Source organism: Anastrepha ludens, chromosome 2, assembly GCF_028408465.1.
Source record: "Anastrepha ludens isolate Willacy chromosome 2, idAnaLude1.1, whole genome shotgun sequence".
NCBI classification, from domain to species: Eukaryota; Metazoa; Arthropoda; class Insecta; order Diptera; family Tephritidae; genus Anastrepha; species Anastrepha ludens.
The window spans coordinates 127,013,678-127,032,059 of record NC_071498.1 but is presented as its reverse complement, the minus strand read 5'-3'; the positions used below and the strand labels follow the sequence as shown (position 1 = coordinate 127,032,059).

The 18,382-nt window shown below is 38.0% G+C and overlaps 1 protein-coding gene across 3 annotated transcripts in view; it reads left to right on the top strand.

The window, feature by feature from the left end:
* Window positions 1–16,684, top strand: part of LOC128855314 (cadherin-99C) — a 297,926-nt gene extending 281,242 nt beyond the window's left edge. For all 3 annotated transcript variants that reach the window (XM_054090116.1, XM_054090117.1, XM_054090118.1), the window contains 5 exons: window positions 9,371–12,280; window positions 12,367–12,906; window positions 12,968–13,086; window positions 13,154–13,966; window positions 14,039–16,684. In XM_054090116.1, coding sequence (XP_053946091.1) covers window positions 9,371–12,280; window positions 12,367–12,906; window positions 12,968–13,086; window positions 13,154–13,966; window positions 14,039–14,174 — 4,518 coding nt within the window. In that variant the 3' untranslated portion in view covers window positions 14,175–16,684. The remainder of the gene's footprint in view (window positions 1–9,370; window positions 12,281–12,366; window positions 12,907–12,967; window positions 13,087–13,153; window positions 13,967–14,038) is intronic.
* The last annotated feature ends 1,698 nt before the right edge of the window (window positions 16,685–18,382 follow it).

Below are 18,382 nucleotides of genomic sequence, written 5' to 3'. Positions count from 1 at the left end.
CATTTAGGATACTTACACATGTTTCGTAAATGCTATACAATGTATATAGTTGTGAGTCTATAATTAAACAGATTTTGTGAGGTGTCGGAAATTTAAAAAACCCATTAGTTGAAAAAAAGTAGGCAGTGAGAGAACTGCCGACAGAAGTGAAAAATTAAAATTTAAATAAATAAAAATAAAATATAAAAATAAATAAAAAATTTAAATAAATATCAAATAATACTGCATTATCAAATTAATAATCGTGGCGAAAATTCCCATTTTATAAGAACAAAAAAATATATGCGGCATAGGAAAAAGTTCCCGCCCCTCTTGGATGTAGTGAGTTTATTAAGCTTTTTAGTGTTAGAAAAAAGAAAAACTGATAAAATAAGGAGAAGGAATAAATTTATGCATTTACATGCACTGGGTTGGCAACTAAGAGCTTGCGGATTTCACTCATTGATGACCTCAGTTGAATTTTTAGGTTTGCAGACGTAGAACAAATGTAAAACACATTTTGCTCTTTGATAGTTGGCAATTCAGCTGTCAATCATAAAAAAAAGATTTTTGATCAGTTGGGTAGTTTTCGTTTGGCGTTCGTTGAAAAATGGAAAATCAAAAGGAACATTTTCGTCATATTTTGCTTTTTTTATTTCGGCAAAGGGAAAACCGCATCGCGAGCTCGTTAAAAGTTGTATGCTCTTTATGATGACGAAACCTAAAAGAACGGTAGTGTCTAATTTGGTTGACAAATTTCGTTCTGGTGATTTTTCACTCAAAGAAGAAAAACGCTCTGGTCGTCCAGTTGAAGTTGATCACGCGCTAATGAAAGAAATAATCGATTCGGATTTAAAATCACTTAAAATAACTTGGCTGTGTTCAAAAACTCGATACATGGGTTCCTCAGGAACTGAAAGAAACACATTTAACGCAACGCATTAACAGCTGCGATTTGCTGAAGAAACCTAATGAAAATTATCCATTTTTAAAACGACTGATAACTGGCGATGCAAAATGGGTTGTTTACAACAATATCAAGCGGAAAAGATCGTGAAGCAGGCCCGGTAAACCAACTCAAACAACATTAAAAGCTGATATTCAGCACACGAAGGTTTGGTGGAGTTACAAAGCAATTGTTTACTTTGAACTCTTACCACCCAACCGAACAATCAATTCTGATGTCTACATTGAGCAACTAATGAAATTAAACAATGCAGTTGAAGGAAAGCGGCCCGAATTGACAAGTCGACACATCTTTGGCCCCTTGGCAGTTTTTTGCTAATAAAAACCAGAAGTTTTATGAACGTGGGATTATTATGCTGCCTGAAAAATGGTAAAAGGTCATTGATCAAAATGGGCAATACATTACAGAAAAGAGTTAGTTAGTTTCATAAAAAAATTGTATTGGATTTTCTAAAAAACATCCGCAATTACTTATTTGCCAACCCAATAAAAAATTACCATAATTATAAATTTTCATAACTCAATTGTCACGGCAAAATCAACTTTTTTTCTGTATATTGCACCATACCAATTTTTTTTAAAAGATTCGGTAATAAGTAAAAAAGTTACATCTCCGCTCTTCGAAGTTAGCCTCCGAAGTTCGAATAGGAAGTTCAACACAATTGAATAATTGTGATTACACTTGAAAAAGAAAGCGACATAAAGGTGATCTACAAACAAACAAAAACTTGATATGGTGCATCAAAGAGAACTTAGTTCTAGTGGTATCGGAACCGTTCCCCTCACTTATGGCTGAGATCTTGGAAAGGCTGTACTCAGTTGCTGGGCTGCCAGTTGCGGTCTGATAAAACGGAGCTGATGTTATTTACCAGAAAATAAAAACCTCGATATTTTACTCTTCCTTATTTACGAGTGACACTTGACTCTAAACTTCATCGTCACCAATCACAGTGGCCTCGGGATTCAATCTCTCAAAGGAGATGGTAACATTTTTGGGTAGTTAACACCATGTTTCTCTGAACTCCATACAACTCTACCTATCCACAAACTGGGCCGTATCAAGGCCTATCTTTCTAAGTAAGCGGGATTGGAAGGAGCGGAAAATCTACACCGAAGCTGGTACCTCTGTCTTTACTGATGGCTCTAAGAAGGAGACAGAGCAAGGGTTTCTCTATATAAGCCAATTTATCTATCTTCTTTAAACTGCCGAATACTGCTATTGTTTTTCTGGCAGAAGTCTTTGCGATCTTGCAGGCATGCAAAATGCTTAGGAATCGCGGGAGCAAGGAGATATCAATATTTTTTCCGATCAGAACTCTGACAGCGCCATGGTCATACATATTGTTGTACATATGTATCTCAAACTCCATCCCCACTAATCATCGCTTCAAAAATGGCTCGATCTACTTCAGCAGTGGTTCCTACATGGAAATTCGGTCCACTGTTAATTATTAGTACCCACATTAAAAGTTACTAAACTGATTGATGACATACGGTCAGTCTCCTGGTAATGTCGGGAATTCTTTTATGGTGGTATTCTTCAATGCATTCCGTAGTTTCATTCAACCGACCAGTGCGAAGTTCATCTAGAACAGCAAAATTCTCAAACCAAAAACAAGCAACCATTTTCCAGCTTTTTTTTCTAAATATCAAAGTATGTGTGTATATATCCCAGATTTCATTTGCAGCTTTTTTATTATACTTTTCTTTTAGCACCTTTTGTATTATTCTTTTCTTTTAAAGCAAAATGTACGGATGCCCCAACGGAAATAATTTTTAATTAAATAATCAGATTATTCAATTATTTAGTTTAAATCTCTAAAATATCACCGGTCGTAGGAATTACATTTTTATTGGAGTCAAAGTTCTCGTATAATATTTCTAAGCCCAATTATATAAAGCAAAAGTTTTTTGAGGGAATTTCGAACTACACAATTTAAGACTATAGGCGTTAATGCCGAGAAAAGTGCTCACTACTGAAGATTGAAAAATAATAAAATATTAATTGTTAATAAATAAGTATTGAAGGCATAAAAATAATTCTGATTTAGTGTCAAAAGTGTTATGGATTTTTGTCTCTCGTCCATGAGACGCTGCACATAAAATATATCAAAAGACTTGAGATACAAGCCTGTTTCGTAAAAAATAAAGAAATCAACGTTTTATGAGAGGAAATATAAAAACTAATATAAAACACAAATAAATAAAAATTAGAAGTGAAAACAAAGGCAACAGCGTGGCACAAGAATAGCGAAATAAATGTTTATTCATAAATAAATAAATATCTTAGTATAGCAATAAAGAACACATCCGCCACCTGTCTGCTCACATTTAACTCATTTATTAAAGTTTTCGAAAGCTGAAATGCCCAAATGATTGGCTGTCTTGACTCAAGTGGCCGGCTGGTCGTTATAGCCACGTATAGTGGCAGCTATAATAGCGTGGCAGCATCATTACAGCGACACTGACAAATGCGCGTTGAATGGATTTGAATTGAATAAATGCACGAGTGTATATGAATATTCATATACCTATACTTATACATACATATACCAAATAGATTAAAGTAATTTTTCAAAGACTGATATTTTTTGTGTCCACTGTTGGTCTTTTACACCTTTTCTTCCTGACTTGTGTATATTTTTTCTTTTATTCTTTTCTGTATTCTTGCTGGAAAAAAATTACTATTTATCAAAATGAATGTTGATTTTAAATTGAATACTACGCACGGGTGGGAACTTTAACAATATGTGATGTGAAGCACCTCTGAGAATTGACTTATTGAAGTTACAAAAACAAGGAAAAATTTGAGAATGGAATAATAAAAGACGATTAAGCATGACGGTGTTTTTTGTTGTTTGAGTTAGTTTGTCTTCTAATTGGTTTCGGAACAATTATTAGTTTTGCAGTAAACTCATAACTGTTTGAGTGACTATACACACTTTTTCATTTCATTCCAAGCGGCTCTTGTATTGATGACTGTTTAAAAATTCACAAAAAATCAAAGGTAAATTTTGTAAGTATAGCTGTTAAAATTTGTTCAAAACACTCTTAAAAAGAGGGCCATTAATTTATTTTATAAGGAAAGGTGAAGTAGTTCGGTTCACCAAAACAACTCTATGCTTAAAAAATAGGCCAAGTATGAAGACTTACTTATATTTATATACAAGTAACTATTTTATCAAAGAGTGCAACACATTTTTATATTTTAGTTGAGTACTCAAAGCGTTCATCAGTTTTGCCACCTTCGAGCACTGCTTCCTAACACAAGCGAATTTTTTCACAGCCACATGAGTGAATGGAAAAATCGTATCTCTTATTTTTTAGGTTTAATGCGAAATACCTTCAGTTATTTTTAACATAAAAAAACATATTTTAGAATAAAATTTACTTCAAAAATTTTTTTTTAGGGAAAAATTTAATCTTTTTTTATTTTTCAATTTTTTAATGTGAAATATCTTCAGTTATTTCAACATTCAAAAACACCAAAATTTTTTTTTTTTAGTTTTTAGGATAAAATATACGTGAAAAAAATTTGTTTAGGATAAAATGTCATATTTTATCTTATTTTTTAAGTTTTTTAGGTGAAATATCTTCAGTAATTTTCAGCATTTAAAGAATATTTTTTATTTTTATATATATAGAATAAAATATTCTTAAAAAAAAATTATTATTTTTTCTTTTTTTGTTTATTTCTTTATTACTTATTGATTTATATCAGTAGTACAGAGTAAACCTTAAATTTTTTAATAGTACTGCAACATTATTGTATGCAACTAGAATGATTTTAACGTGAACATTTCTTAATCTAGATTTTTACAATAGTTTCTTAAAAAAAATTGTTTCAAAATTTTTGAAGAAGTATTTTGTTTTTATTATTTTGGAAAAACACTATGCGTCCATGCTCATTAATCCCTAAAAATTGTAATATATAATTTTATAGTAGGATTTCCATAGCTATTCGAATTATATTCAAATACTTTTAGCTAACTAGTGAAAAATCAGTGCAAACTACTGCTTTAAAAACGCTAGTATACGTACTCTTATATTACGCTCGTTTGCCAATCTATGGAAGCATCGCTACGAACATTAGTAGGCAGATACACGGCATTTGCGTGAGATCAAAAATTATGCTGGCAGGTTCGTGTCTTAAGTCTTTTCAGTTTTCATTACTTAAAGCATTCCCAGCTGTACCAGCATGTGATTAGTGCATTGATGAATGATTTACATAAGCAAACGCGAACAATAACAAAAACAGCAACAATTTTTCAAAAAAAAAGCATGCAGCTTAGAAGCACCTACAACAATAATAACAACTAAAAGCCAACAATATACGAATCAGCACTAATCCGTTCATTTGTAATTTAGCAACATGCGGGTTGCAAGGAATTTACGTGCGCGAAATGCAATAGACTTGCTTGCTTTTAAGTGTATGTGTGGCATTGTTGTTGTGTATGCAGAAATAAGTGTAATTCTCCGCATTTATATGATATACAAGGTGGCGCAACAATAATCACCCTATCGGAAGATTTATAATTTTTACGCGTGATGTCATACGTCAATCATATATTAGCACTAGAAACATGTTTTAGTATCTCATTGTGTATTTGTGCACTTGCGATTGCGCACAAAAATTCAAAACATTTTCCCTAATCGCAAATCGAAATAAAAATTTGTATGTAGAAGAAAAAATAAATTGTTGTGAAAAGATAACTACCAATAACTGTACAGCTCTGCAGCAGCACAAATCGAGTTACGTTGAAAATCTCAAAATTCACAAAACACTAATTTTTTTCTTGATTAAACTTGCCGCAAATTTTCAGCAACACCAAAAAGAAAAGAGTTAAAAATGTTTGCATGCAATTGCGCATTTAAATTGATTAATATTGAGCGACTAGCTTTAATACGTGTATGTATGTATGTGTATATGTGTATGCGTGTATCCATGCATGAGTGTTTGCACTTTTCGCAATCTCAAGCAAATTTGTGCTGCATGGTACATGTCTTACGTTGCAACCAACATACGCTATTGCCGCATAGAAAAGTTCGGCAAACAAAAAGAAAGCAACAAAAAAATATACCAAAAAAATGCACTTAGAGTCAAAGTGTACTTTATGCGCATGACGGCAATTTCCGTATGTGACAACATGTCACAACAACAGCAACTGAAAGAAATAAATGGCAATACTTTCGTTGCCCTCTGCGCCCTCAAGTTGCACACTTACACACATTCAAACACTCGTCTTTTCCTAGCCTAACATTTGACATTTCATTGTGTCTACAGTTGTGTACATATATGAATGTGTGTGTGTGTGTGTGACAACCAATCGTTGGGCAGACGACAGCATTTTTCACTTTTACTTATGTGACCAAAAATATTATATATAAATACTTATCTACAAAATTGCGTACCCTGTTGAGAAGATGTGCCAAATTTTTAGTTCCTAACTAAAATAAATGAGAAAATTTCGGAATTTTTTTTGTGAACTTTTCCTCAAAATTTTGAAAGCAAGTTGCATGAAAAATAACTCAAATTAATCGCTAGTATCGAGCTATAGAAAATATTCGGGATTGAGAGGAAAACTTGTGCTTTTTAAGGCACTCTCTTATAAAATTCACCCTGTACTGGTAGTTCCAAATGTACTGCCGGTCAACCAGTTTGGAATTACAAAGTACAAATTTAATTGTTCGCCTAAGTGAGCCCTCTTGTGCGCAAATTTAAAACCTAACCAGTTTGAAACCAATCCGTTTTCCTGCAGGGCATATGCACATGAATTACGGACGGCACACGAATACATACATATATGAAAGCTGTCAAATTTTCAATTGCCAAATTACCAAATTACAGGCCGTGAGTGTTGTCAGTGGGGTCTCTATTAAAAAAAAAGCAAATATTATCTTTAAAAAAATGTATAATAGTATTTCGTGTTATTCGTTGGTGGGAATTGCGCAATCGATGTCACCCTTTGAGCCTTTCATACTTTTTTTAATAAAAATAATTGACTGTAACACAGCCTTACGAAATTAAACTTTTTTCCGAAAACACGATTACAACTACAATAATTAAGGTACTCACAAGAGCGTCGGATAGTTGCATGTCATCGTCCTTAAACGGCTATAAATATAAAAATTAAAGGATACCTTACGAATCCGAGAAAGTCATATTAAGTACTTTCACTCTGTTAAAAAATGTTTGGTTGTGGTTTCAAGTAATCAAAACATTTATTTAACCATTAAAAACTTTAGGCCATATGACAGTAAGAACACTTGTGAGTTCCCTAAATGTGTTTGTGCTCAGCATGAGGACAGCTTGAGCACATGAAGCTGAACACGGATCGAGAGTAAAATAATTCAATCCCTAAAAATAGTTGTTTAAGTGCCTAGTCAGCACTGCAGGTCCAAATAAAGATTTCCATTGCTCGAAATATTTTTTTTTTATTTAGTTGGATGTTTAATTTTGTGTCACCTTGTATATATTGGAGAGTAAAAAAAGGGCATACGACTACTCCTAGTAAACTCTCCGGTTCCCTTCGTCTATACGCTGAACGTTGAGCCTAGTCAGCATTAGTTTAGCTGTACAAATTCTCAATTGTGTCCAAAAACGCTATTTTTGTGAATTTCTAGCTCTTCTATGTCGAAAACGTAGCGTGTTGAAATATTTTGTAACCCCAGAGTCAGTCCTGTTCAGAATGTAAACCTCATTCGCGATTATTAGTTTAAGAAACCGAACTGGAAAGAAAAAGTAAGAAGAGGCTTTGAATGGGAGGATGACGACCAAACGATAGCTATTTTAATTTGCGTTAACCACTTCAAGCTACTGATGAAATTCACCAAATGTTTAAACCTGCTGTATAAGCAAAGTCTCCCCTAACAGATATCTAACAGTCAATGCCCGGTATGGCCACCCAACTAATTCGAGAGCAGCAACTTTTTTAGCCATAGAAGTTCACTCGAGCGTACCCGATCTACCCGTGGCCATAAAGATCTCGCAACTTTGCACGTTTGCGCACTAGCCCAGCACTCGTTGAGTTGACGCAAGGCAAATATTTCCAGGAGAACGCCAATTCTCTCATTTCTCGATGAAACCGAAAGAGGATTCTCTGATTAGCTGATTAGCCCAACAGTTTTTGCGCTATGCCACCATGACCGAACACCCAAATGAGTCTGATATCTAAGTATTTGAATGCAGTCGAGAGAGAAATTACAAACAACGAGCCCAAGACCCTAATTGCCGCCTGTTTGTCGAAGTAGATATTTATCTCCCTTGCAAAAGTAAACAACGAATCCACTACGTCTTTATGTAATTGCAGCCACCTCCGCTTGGAAAATACTACAGTGGCTCTTCGCAGAATACTCCCCCCACCAACTCTTCCTTCCAGCATTTACAAAATATTTGCGGATCATCCACTTAAAATTTAGTGGCATAAAATTTGAAAATAAAGTTACAAAAAAAGTTTTTAAAAGCATATTTTAGGTTGCTCAGGCTATTCGTATATTCTTTTATTTCAAAGTTATTAATCGTAATTTTTAAAGGAAGGAAGGGAGGGTAGCCACTTACAATATTTTCTTCAATTTTACACCTTCAAGAAAATAATATTTTTTTCCGCTCAGTTATTGCCGTTATATTAAGCCGATAGCGCACTTACTTAAGCCAACCCAATCAGGAATTAAAAACTTTACCTTCAAAACAACATTCCAGCACCAATGCCTTTAGACAGCTATCAGCAGCAACTTAACGCAATTTACACAAAACTTATTACGTTAAACTTAAGAGTAAGACAAAACTGCTCAGCATCTCTAAGCTTGAAAAATTTCATTCAATTATCGTAGCCAAAAGACAAGCTCATAAAATGAATGGTGACCGCAAGTCTCGTTTTTCAACGAAAAACAAGACAAACTAACTAAACCAGCACAGCCAGCAAATCGCGCTGCGACAAAATGGTTAATACAAAAATTGGTTAGACGCGCCACTGGCCACTGTCGGCTGCCAGCCCAATGGTGTGCCATGGTCAAACTGCCATTCTAACCGCCATAATGAGCAACGAAGCTAAATTTATAGCATTGCGCATGCGCGCAATTATTTAAATTGCATTTGCCGAGCAACAGAATGTGCGCGTGAAAAAGAGCCTGAGCTGCTGCAAGCCAGTAACAAAATAATTCAGCAAACAGCACCCGCTCGACTGTAGGCAGTAGCCACAAACAAATACAAATGCAACGCGCAAATGTCGCAGCTAAACTGCTTAATTATATTGTAAGCGCGACAGGTTATTTTATGGTCATAAAGTGACGGTTATTTAGCGACAAATCCCATTTGCGAAACGATCGCGGCATTTACATTTTAATTATTCATTACTACTTACACGTTGGCATTAATTGTGATTCAGCCACTCTAATACCTACAATTCGTTTTTTTTTTTTTTTTTAGGATCGGGCACGTAACGTTTCCGAGCGCCTCTCCTCGACGACCATACTAACTGTGAACATTGCCGATTCGGACGACCAGGACCCGTCGTTCATTTATCGTGGTTGTGTGCTACTCGATGGCGCCTGCATTAATCCCGAATATTCGGCCTCAGTGCCCGCAGGCTCGCTGCAAGGTGTGCTCACTGTAACACCCGAGCGCATACAAGCCGTCGACTTGGATACCATCAGTTCACCAATACGTTATTCCTTTGCCAGCGGCATGCCTAGCAATTATGGCGATTACTTTGAGATCGATGAACAGACAGGGGTGCTGAAACAGATCAAAGCTGTTGATACCTCAACAGCCAAGAAGTACGATATTGTGGTCAAAGCTGAAGAGGTATCCGTGGCCAAACGCTTTACCACGGCTAAGTTGACGATTACCGTGAAACCCGTCGATGCTAATCCGCCAGTTATTTCTGCCAGCGATATTGAAGGTTACGTCGATGAAAACTCATCAATAGGCACCAGAGTTGTTGACGCGAATGGACGCCCAATTTCGTTTAAAACCACTGACGCTGATTTGGGGGAAGACGATCCTAAACCCGACTACATTTATGAATTGACTACACCATCTTTTGATGTAACCAACGACGGCATTTTGATTGTCAACGAAGAAGGTTTGGATCGCGATCCACCCGCGCCCGGACGTTACAAATTCCAAGTGGTTGCGCGTGAACCACGCACCAATGCCGCCAGCGCACCATTGAGCCTAACTGTGCATCTGCGCGATGTGAACGATAATCCACCCAAGTTAGCTATGGTGCCACCAATTACAATCACAGCCGGCGACGGTCAACGCCCGGTCACTAAGGTCACCGCAGTGGATAATGATGAGGGTGCGAATGCAATTATTACTTATTCCATCTATCACGTGTCCAACAATGGGCTGCAGAAATTCGCTATCGATGAAAAGACTGGCGAGATTGAGACGAGGGGTCGCTTGCTGGCTGGTGAGCAATACAGCATAACGGTACAGGCTACCGACAACGGTGGCCTATCAACGCAGGCTATTGTCGAGATCTCAGTAACACCAGGACCAAACACGAAACCGCCAAAGTTCGTCAAGCTCACATATGAGGTGCAAGTAAGCGAAGGGGCAGAGATCAATTCTACCGTTACTGTGGTGCATGCCGAAGATCCCGAGAATGATCCGGTGGTCTACTCAATTGTTTCGGGCAATGACTTGCGTCAATTTGCTGTGGGTCAGGAAAGTGGTGTCATTATGGTTATACGTAAACTAGATCGTGAAAGTCTTACACGCTACCAATTGATTGTAAAGGCCGAAGACAATGGTGGTTTGTCGAGCAGTGCCACAGTGAACATCAAAGTAACTGACATCAACGACAAGAACCCCGAGTTCGACGAGTCCACGCTACCCTACGTTTTCGAAGTGGATGAAGGCAAAAAAGATGCCTTTGTTGGCATTGTACATGCAACTGATGCCGATGAGGGCATCAATGCAGAGATTACATACACAGTGCCGCAGGACATACCCTTCTCTATAAACGGCAAGTCGGGCGAAATACGTACCTCCACACCATTAGACTATGAGCGTCAGAAAGAGTATCGTTTTGTGGTGACCGCCAAAGATGGTGCGCCTGATGCGCGCCTCGGCACAGCCAGCGTTACAGTGCAGGTGCGCGATCTGCCCGATGAGGTGCCGAAGTTCACCGACGCGCGCATCGATGTGCATGTGCCAGAAAATGAAGCGGATTACTTAGTTGCAACGGTGCAAGCATTCGATCCAGATACAGTGCAACAGATCTCCTATGTGATACGCAAAGGTGCTACAGATCTCTTCAAAATATCGCCCCAGACTGGTGAAATACGCACCACCAACGGTTTGGACTATGAGAAGAAGAAGCTACATGAGCTCATTGTTGGCACAATTGAAAATGATGGCGATGGACCAGGTGATACGATACGCATTTATATCGAAGTGGATGATCGTAACGATGTGCGGCCCGTCTTTGCTGCCGTACCTGAACCTGTGACTGTGAATGATGATCAACCGATCGGCACGCGCATAGCAACCATGACTGCCATTGATGGTGACGGCTCATCACCGGGCAATGTGGTGCGATATGAGATGGTAGGGCGTGGCAAAGCATTGAAGTACTTCCAAGTAGATGCCGACTCGGGTGCAGTGCGTCTAAGAGATGAGCTGCGCAAGGAGGAGGACACCGAGTATCAGGTGGACATACGCGCCTATGATATGGGCGAACCGCAATTGAGTTCCGTTGCAACATTGCCTGTTTTCGTGCGTCACCTGCTCACCGACCCAAATGAGGACAATGCGATGGAGGGCAAAATAAGTGACGGTGCTATAATGAGCCCCGAGAGCTTAGGCTTGGCATTCAGCGACGATAGCTATACCACTGGTGTGCCAGAGACAACCGGCATCAACGCAACCATCAAAGTGATACAAGTGATCAACTCGAAGAAGGCACGTGATGGCATTGCCAGCTTCAAGTGCGAGATCGTCAGCGGCAACGAACGGAGTTACTTCGATATTACGACCGAAGATCATGGCTGTGGTGTACGATTGGTGAAGCATTTGGATTTTGAAAACACAACCGCCTATTCGTTAAGTATAAGACTCATTTCGCACAAATATTTCGTGAACCCACAGAAGAGCATGACAATGGTGAAAATCATTGTGCAGGATGAAAACGATAATGCGCCCGAGTTTGTCTTCAATCGGGTGCACACACACAAGGACACTTTCTACGCTGTAGTGGCGCCCGATGTGAACATAGATACGCCCATACTACAGGTGCGCGCCACCGATCGTGATTCAGGCAAGTACGGCATGATACGCTACAAGATTTACGATGAAGAGGATAATATAATCAGCGACGATCACTTGGTGAGTAATTACATGCTTTTATTACATTAAAATGCAATCGCTTTAATATCTCTCTCTCTCTCTCTTACCCTATCCTTCAACCACAGCCCACCACTTATTTCGTCATGGCCGAGGATACAGGCATCTTACGCACAGCTAAACTCTTCCAAGGAGACGCCAATTTCCCAATGATGTTCTATGTAGAGGCACGCGATAACGATGGCCAAGAGCTGGGCTCGCATCATACGCGCGCACGCATAGTAATAAACCAGATCACCGATCAGCATCGTATGTCCCTGGCTTTCTCTGATGCAGCACCGAATGAGATACGCAACCATTACAGTGCGCTTGAAGAGCTATTGGAAGAGAAAACGAATGGACTCATAAGCGGCATTGAACGTTTCAGCAATCGGAAGCTGTTGACGGAGAATGGCACGATGATTGAAAATCCGACAGCAACCGATGTTTGGTTCTATCTAATCGATCCAAAAAGCGAGCAAATACTCACGCGCAACGACTCGATTGTATACGCAGCGCTGCTGGAACCAACAGCACGCGCTGAATTGAATTTCGCGGCATCGGGCGTGGCGCATGCGACCGCTGAGGGTATATACGCGCCTATCGAAATAAAACAGCAAGTCCACAAGGTAGGCAATGATGAAACCCCGAAAGAATGGGAACTACGAATATTTTTGTGTCCCTTTACAGGTGAAAGCAGCAATAGCGCTTAACGACGATGTTTTCCCCTACACGCTAATCGCCATTTCCATCATAATTCTCATACTTGGCACTATCGGCATTATCTACATTTGTATTTCCTGGTCAAAGTGAGTAGGCGTAAACTTTATAGATAGCAAGCTTTGCCAACACCGAAATCTTTTTTCCCCCCGACAGATACAAGAACTTCAAACAACGCATGCGCCAATACGCGGCGCCCAGTCCCACACGCTACGATCCAGTCATCGTTAATTCGCAAGTGGCCAACTCCGGCGACACAGTCGCCAACTTGAAAGAGTACGAGACACAAGTGCTAGCCATGGCTGTGCCACCAGACGGCGATGATGATCTGCAATTGGACTTTAGCGCCAAGAATCACGCCTTCTCGCTGGACAATGTCAGCTACATTACGCACAAAGAGAATGGCACGAGTGGTGGACAGGCGAGTCCCTCGCACTCGGATGCGACCACCGCCACAATCACCACTTTGCGACGCAACAACAATAACAATAATCTCAATAATATGGCACATAACAACAGCAATAACAATAACAACAACATAAATGGCATGAATAATCGGCAGAATACATTCAATCGCACACTCGAAATGAATGCGCGCAACAATGCAAATCCATTGGCGGCGGCCGCTAATGGCACGCTGCCCGGCACACTAACGCTGGGACGTCTTAAGCATCAAAATGGCGCAAATCACTACCAGAATGGTGGCTACAAGTTGGATGCTGTGAGTCGCAATAATTTGGTGAATTTACAAAACAACAGTTACAGCACATTGGGACGGCGGGGGAACACATTTGGCGGGCCAAATGGGCTGAGCGGTTTGAATGGCACTGGTGGCGGTGTTGGTGCTGATGGCAGTGGGAATGCTGGCGAGCTGATGACGAACACGCTGGGACGCAATAATCACCAGCTGCATCACCACAATAGTCGCGCTTTTGCGGATGTGCCGATAACAAATCCACTTTTTCAACGGTGAGTAGGTTACAAAATTCTCATGTGAAAGGATAATATGAAACGTGTTGTTTGCTTTTGTTTCTTCCACAGCTCCAATGGTGACCTTAGTCACATAAGCACCACCAATGAGAATGTGACCTTCGGCAAGCGCGACTATGGTCAATTAGGTTTCTCCTATTTAAATGATTTAGATCGCTCAGAGGTGGAGACCACAACGGAGCTGTAATATGATGAATGTGAGCAAGCGGAAAATGCGCGCGCAGTAGAACCAACGAAAATAAACGAACAGTTTAGAATGAGCTTGAAAGCCTTTTAAGTAAAATGCAGGCGGAACTGGGTAGAAGGAGGGGAGATCAAAATTATGTAAATTTATATAAATAATATGAAATGTTTCTGATCATGAAAATCAGAGACACTTTTGTTTTTCAAAAGAAAGTAACGGCGAAGTTTCGCTATTTCTTTTTATTTATTTCGTTCTCTCTCCTTCTAGCTACTCAGTAGCCTTATTAGACCGAAAACAAAAATAACAATAACCCACACAATGCCAAACTGAAATAGTTTAATCATATCAACTAAACTTCATAAATTTAAAAGCACCCTAGAGTTATATATAGAATTCATGTACTATAATTATTCTATCGTAGCTGCTGGAAAAAAAGTTATAAATGAGTAAAGAAAATAGTATATGCAGTCACTCGCGCCTTATTTGATACAAATATAATTTTGTAAAGTGTCTATATTACATTATAATTTGGGAAAATGAAAAAACAGAGTATGTTGCATACTGATTTATTATTCTGCTGTATTTCATTTCTTATTTACTTTGCTTTCATTCATTTCTCAACACAAAACACAAAAAAGTGTCCACGCATTTCATTGTAATGTAAAAACAAAACATACAAAGAGATACAGTTACAAAAGAGCAACAATTTATATCTATTAAAATTTTAAGGTATTTAGCACTTTGTTGAGTATCCTTTATTATCAACTACAGCTGGAAATCTAACCAATTTTGTTGTGTATTCTGAACTAATTTGGTGACACTCTTCAAGAAACGCCTTTTTAAGATCAGATTTGTTATGGACGCCATAATTTCATATATTTTTCTTCAAAACCACTTTACAAACGAATCGTATCTGTATCAAATAACGTTTGAGTGACTGTAAGTAAACAGAGCGAAACTCGTTGTGAATAATATGACAAATTGTTGCCATTAGCAGATCTATTCTAACTGTTATCAAAAATTTTGTAACCGGCAAATTTTTTCTATCGAAAATTATTAACGCCACACTGTAACCGCAAGGCTGACGTAGAGATAATGTTGCCAACAGCGTGGAGTACGATTGGGTGTGGTAAGAATGTGTCTGCTTATGTTGCACATTTCAGAAGGCACTATTGGCGCTTTCGAAGTGGAATTTATACAAAACGAACAATCGATTGATGTTTTGGATGAATTGTCAGAAAATATTTAAAAGCGAGAAGGTAAAACTCTCAGCTGACTGCGGTATTGCAGCTCGCAAACGATATTCACCCTGCTTCGGCGGTTGCCGTAACCGAATGGTTTGATGAGTGACTACTATTTGGGACCGCGTAGGTTCGTAGGTTGATCTATGCATGAAAGAGCAAAATGATAGAAAAAGTTGTTTCTATTAGCGATCGGCAGCCAATGGCAAACCTCCGAATGTTTTTCTGCCTCGAAAAAACTCCTCATAAAAAACATTTTCCGTTCGGAGTCGGCTTAAGTCCCGCCATTTGTGGTACAACATTTTTTTTTTTCTTATTGGCACATTTGCAGTATAATTTAAATAAAACAAACTATCGATCGATGTTTCGGATTTAAAAATTGTCAGAAAATGTCTGAATGAGAAAAGCTGAAAAACTCGACTGAATTCTGTAGTGAAGCTCGCGAACGATATTTACCCTGCTTGAATCGAATTAGTTCATTTTAGGCATTACCTATTGAAACCAACCTAAGAAAGATGCCAAACAAGATTGCGCCATCCTGTTATTGCGCCATGATCGTTATATCAGCACAGAAGCAAATGAAACTAGTGGGCGAAATAGAATGAGGAAAGCAAGAAAAACCGGCGCTTGGAGGCTTTATTATCATTCGTGGCTTCATAGTTTAACACGCATCATTTAATGTTCAGTATTTCCTTTCATTCAAAAATCAAAATAATCACTGATCGTTTCGAAACAAGTAACTTGCACATAAAGATTTGTTTACTTCCACTACGGAGGTCCCTCAAAATAGCTGATTCTATCAAATGCGCTATGATCAAAGTATTGGTTAACGAATGCTGCCAACTTTGCATTCTCTTCACCGTGGAACCCCTGGAATTCAGACAGAACTCAAGAATTCAGAGGATGTGGCCAAGATCAGACCGTTAAACGACTCTCAGCAAATTTGAAAGTATCGGCTGATTGACTGACGTCACCGTGGGGTCATGACAGCTCTTTGCTTCCGAAAAAACACAGATTGTGTTGGTGATACAGGAAAAAAGCAAAACAGCCTTCGCTCATGTTGCTTCCTTGACATCTGCACAACGACTGATTGGACGAGCTGTGAATACGCAAGGCGAATTGAGTGCCTTAATTGGTGCCTTTAAAAAACAGTTTCTTTATTTTTCGGGATTTGACAAATCTGACGTCAGCTCTGTTCGTAATATTGTACAAAACAAACGAAGAAAACAAAGAAAAGTAGGAGAAATTACATTTTTATGAAAATTCAGTGAATGGCTCGATAATATTGAGATTTACTCTTCACACACAAGTGATGACTCTTACGACACAGCGAATTCGGAAGGCTCAATCTATTTCTCTATCATTCTTGGTGAATACGTGTGACATCAGCGGGTAGAATTCGGCTGCCGGATATTTTTATTCTTCCTATATATTTTTTTTTTACAGTCGCATAGGTGTGAATTTGACAGGCACTTAGGTGTTTGATGGTGTGAGAGCTTTGACTTTTTGCTCGAGCGTATTGGCGGGGTTGTTCTACCGAAATTGGAATTTTTATGGTAACATTAGAAACAGTAGAATATCAGAGAAAAATAAAAAATAGGAAGTAATTCCAAAATTAAAATTTGCAATAACAAATGTTTTTCATATACTTATAAATATTTAAATTCGGCCGAAAATTTTTAGATTTGTTGATCCGATTTCCCATGAAATTTAATTAATATATGAAATTTATTCAATCTATGAAATTTTATCATCATAAAAGAGCATTTTGGGATCAGCTGACAATCAGCTGAGAGTGTTTTTACTTATGAATCTGTACAATGCGTGCAGCTGTAGTTGCTCGCACAATTTTGATTTTTGCTCCACCACAGATTGGCCAATCCATAATCCTTTAATTGGTTATCAACCTTGCCTAAAATACGCCAATTTTTAGTGTGGTGAATGTCGCTCGTGAGTTTTGGTAGAGAAATGAGTTGAGCGTGCAGCTTTTTTCTTTGAGATCACATCTTTCTGAAACTTGCCGTTGACGCTGTAATAACTCTTCCAACTTACGTAAGGGTTGAAAATGTTTAATAAGCTCCTAATATATTTTTCTTTCATTTCCCCAAAGTAAATCAATATCAGCTTTGAATTGTACATTCATAGGCCATCATCACCAACATTTTCTTTGTCCCCCCTTGGAGCATAGTGCCTCATTCATATGTGGAATACGAAAATGACATAAGGTGGACAGAATTTTTATTTGCCAGCTACAAAATTGTTGCTACCAATGCCGAATAGATTTGCTAGCAATGCACTTTAGCTTAACCCAACGTAATTTTAAAGTTAAAAATTTTGTAACATAATGATAAACATTTTGTGTATGTATATGTTATAATTAAGTAGCTTAGTGTTGTAAATAATATTTTGAAAATATATACAAATTTATATGCAAATATATGTAACTAATATACTTATATATACAAACTTATGTAAATTGTAGTACTAAGGCCCATGCAGAAGGCAGCTGTTGAATGTGAGCGGCGTTTTTGCGTATGAAAAGTATGTTGTTGTAGATTGAAATAAATTTTACAAAGTCATTAGCTGTTAGATTGAAAGAAAAAATACGCAAAATTAATGCATTGCTATTTGTGCGAGAAATGGAAAGCCTCTGAAACTTATGTATCACCTACAATAATTGTAAAATATATGCGAATGCTAGGAAATGCGAGGAGAAAATAAATTTCTTAAGTGAATTCCAAACTTTAGAAAATTTCAAATAATTGTGAATAAGAACTTATCCAATATTGATTGCGCTATATTAACTAAATACCTACTTTAAGTGAAATGAGTAATAAGTTAGCTTAAAATTAATCTCTATGTGATCATAATTGAAATATTTAGTAGGTAATAAAAATAATTAAATATGTGTGTATAAAGAAATCGCAGGGTGTATAGATTGTTTGTAACAAAAGTGGGTATTCAAATCAA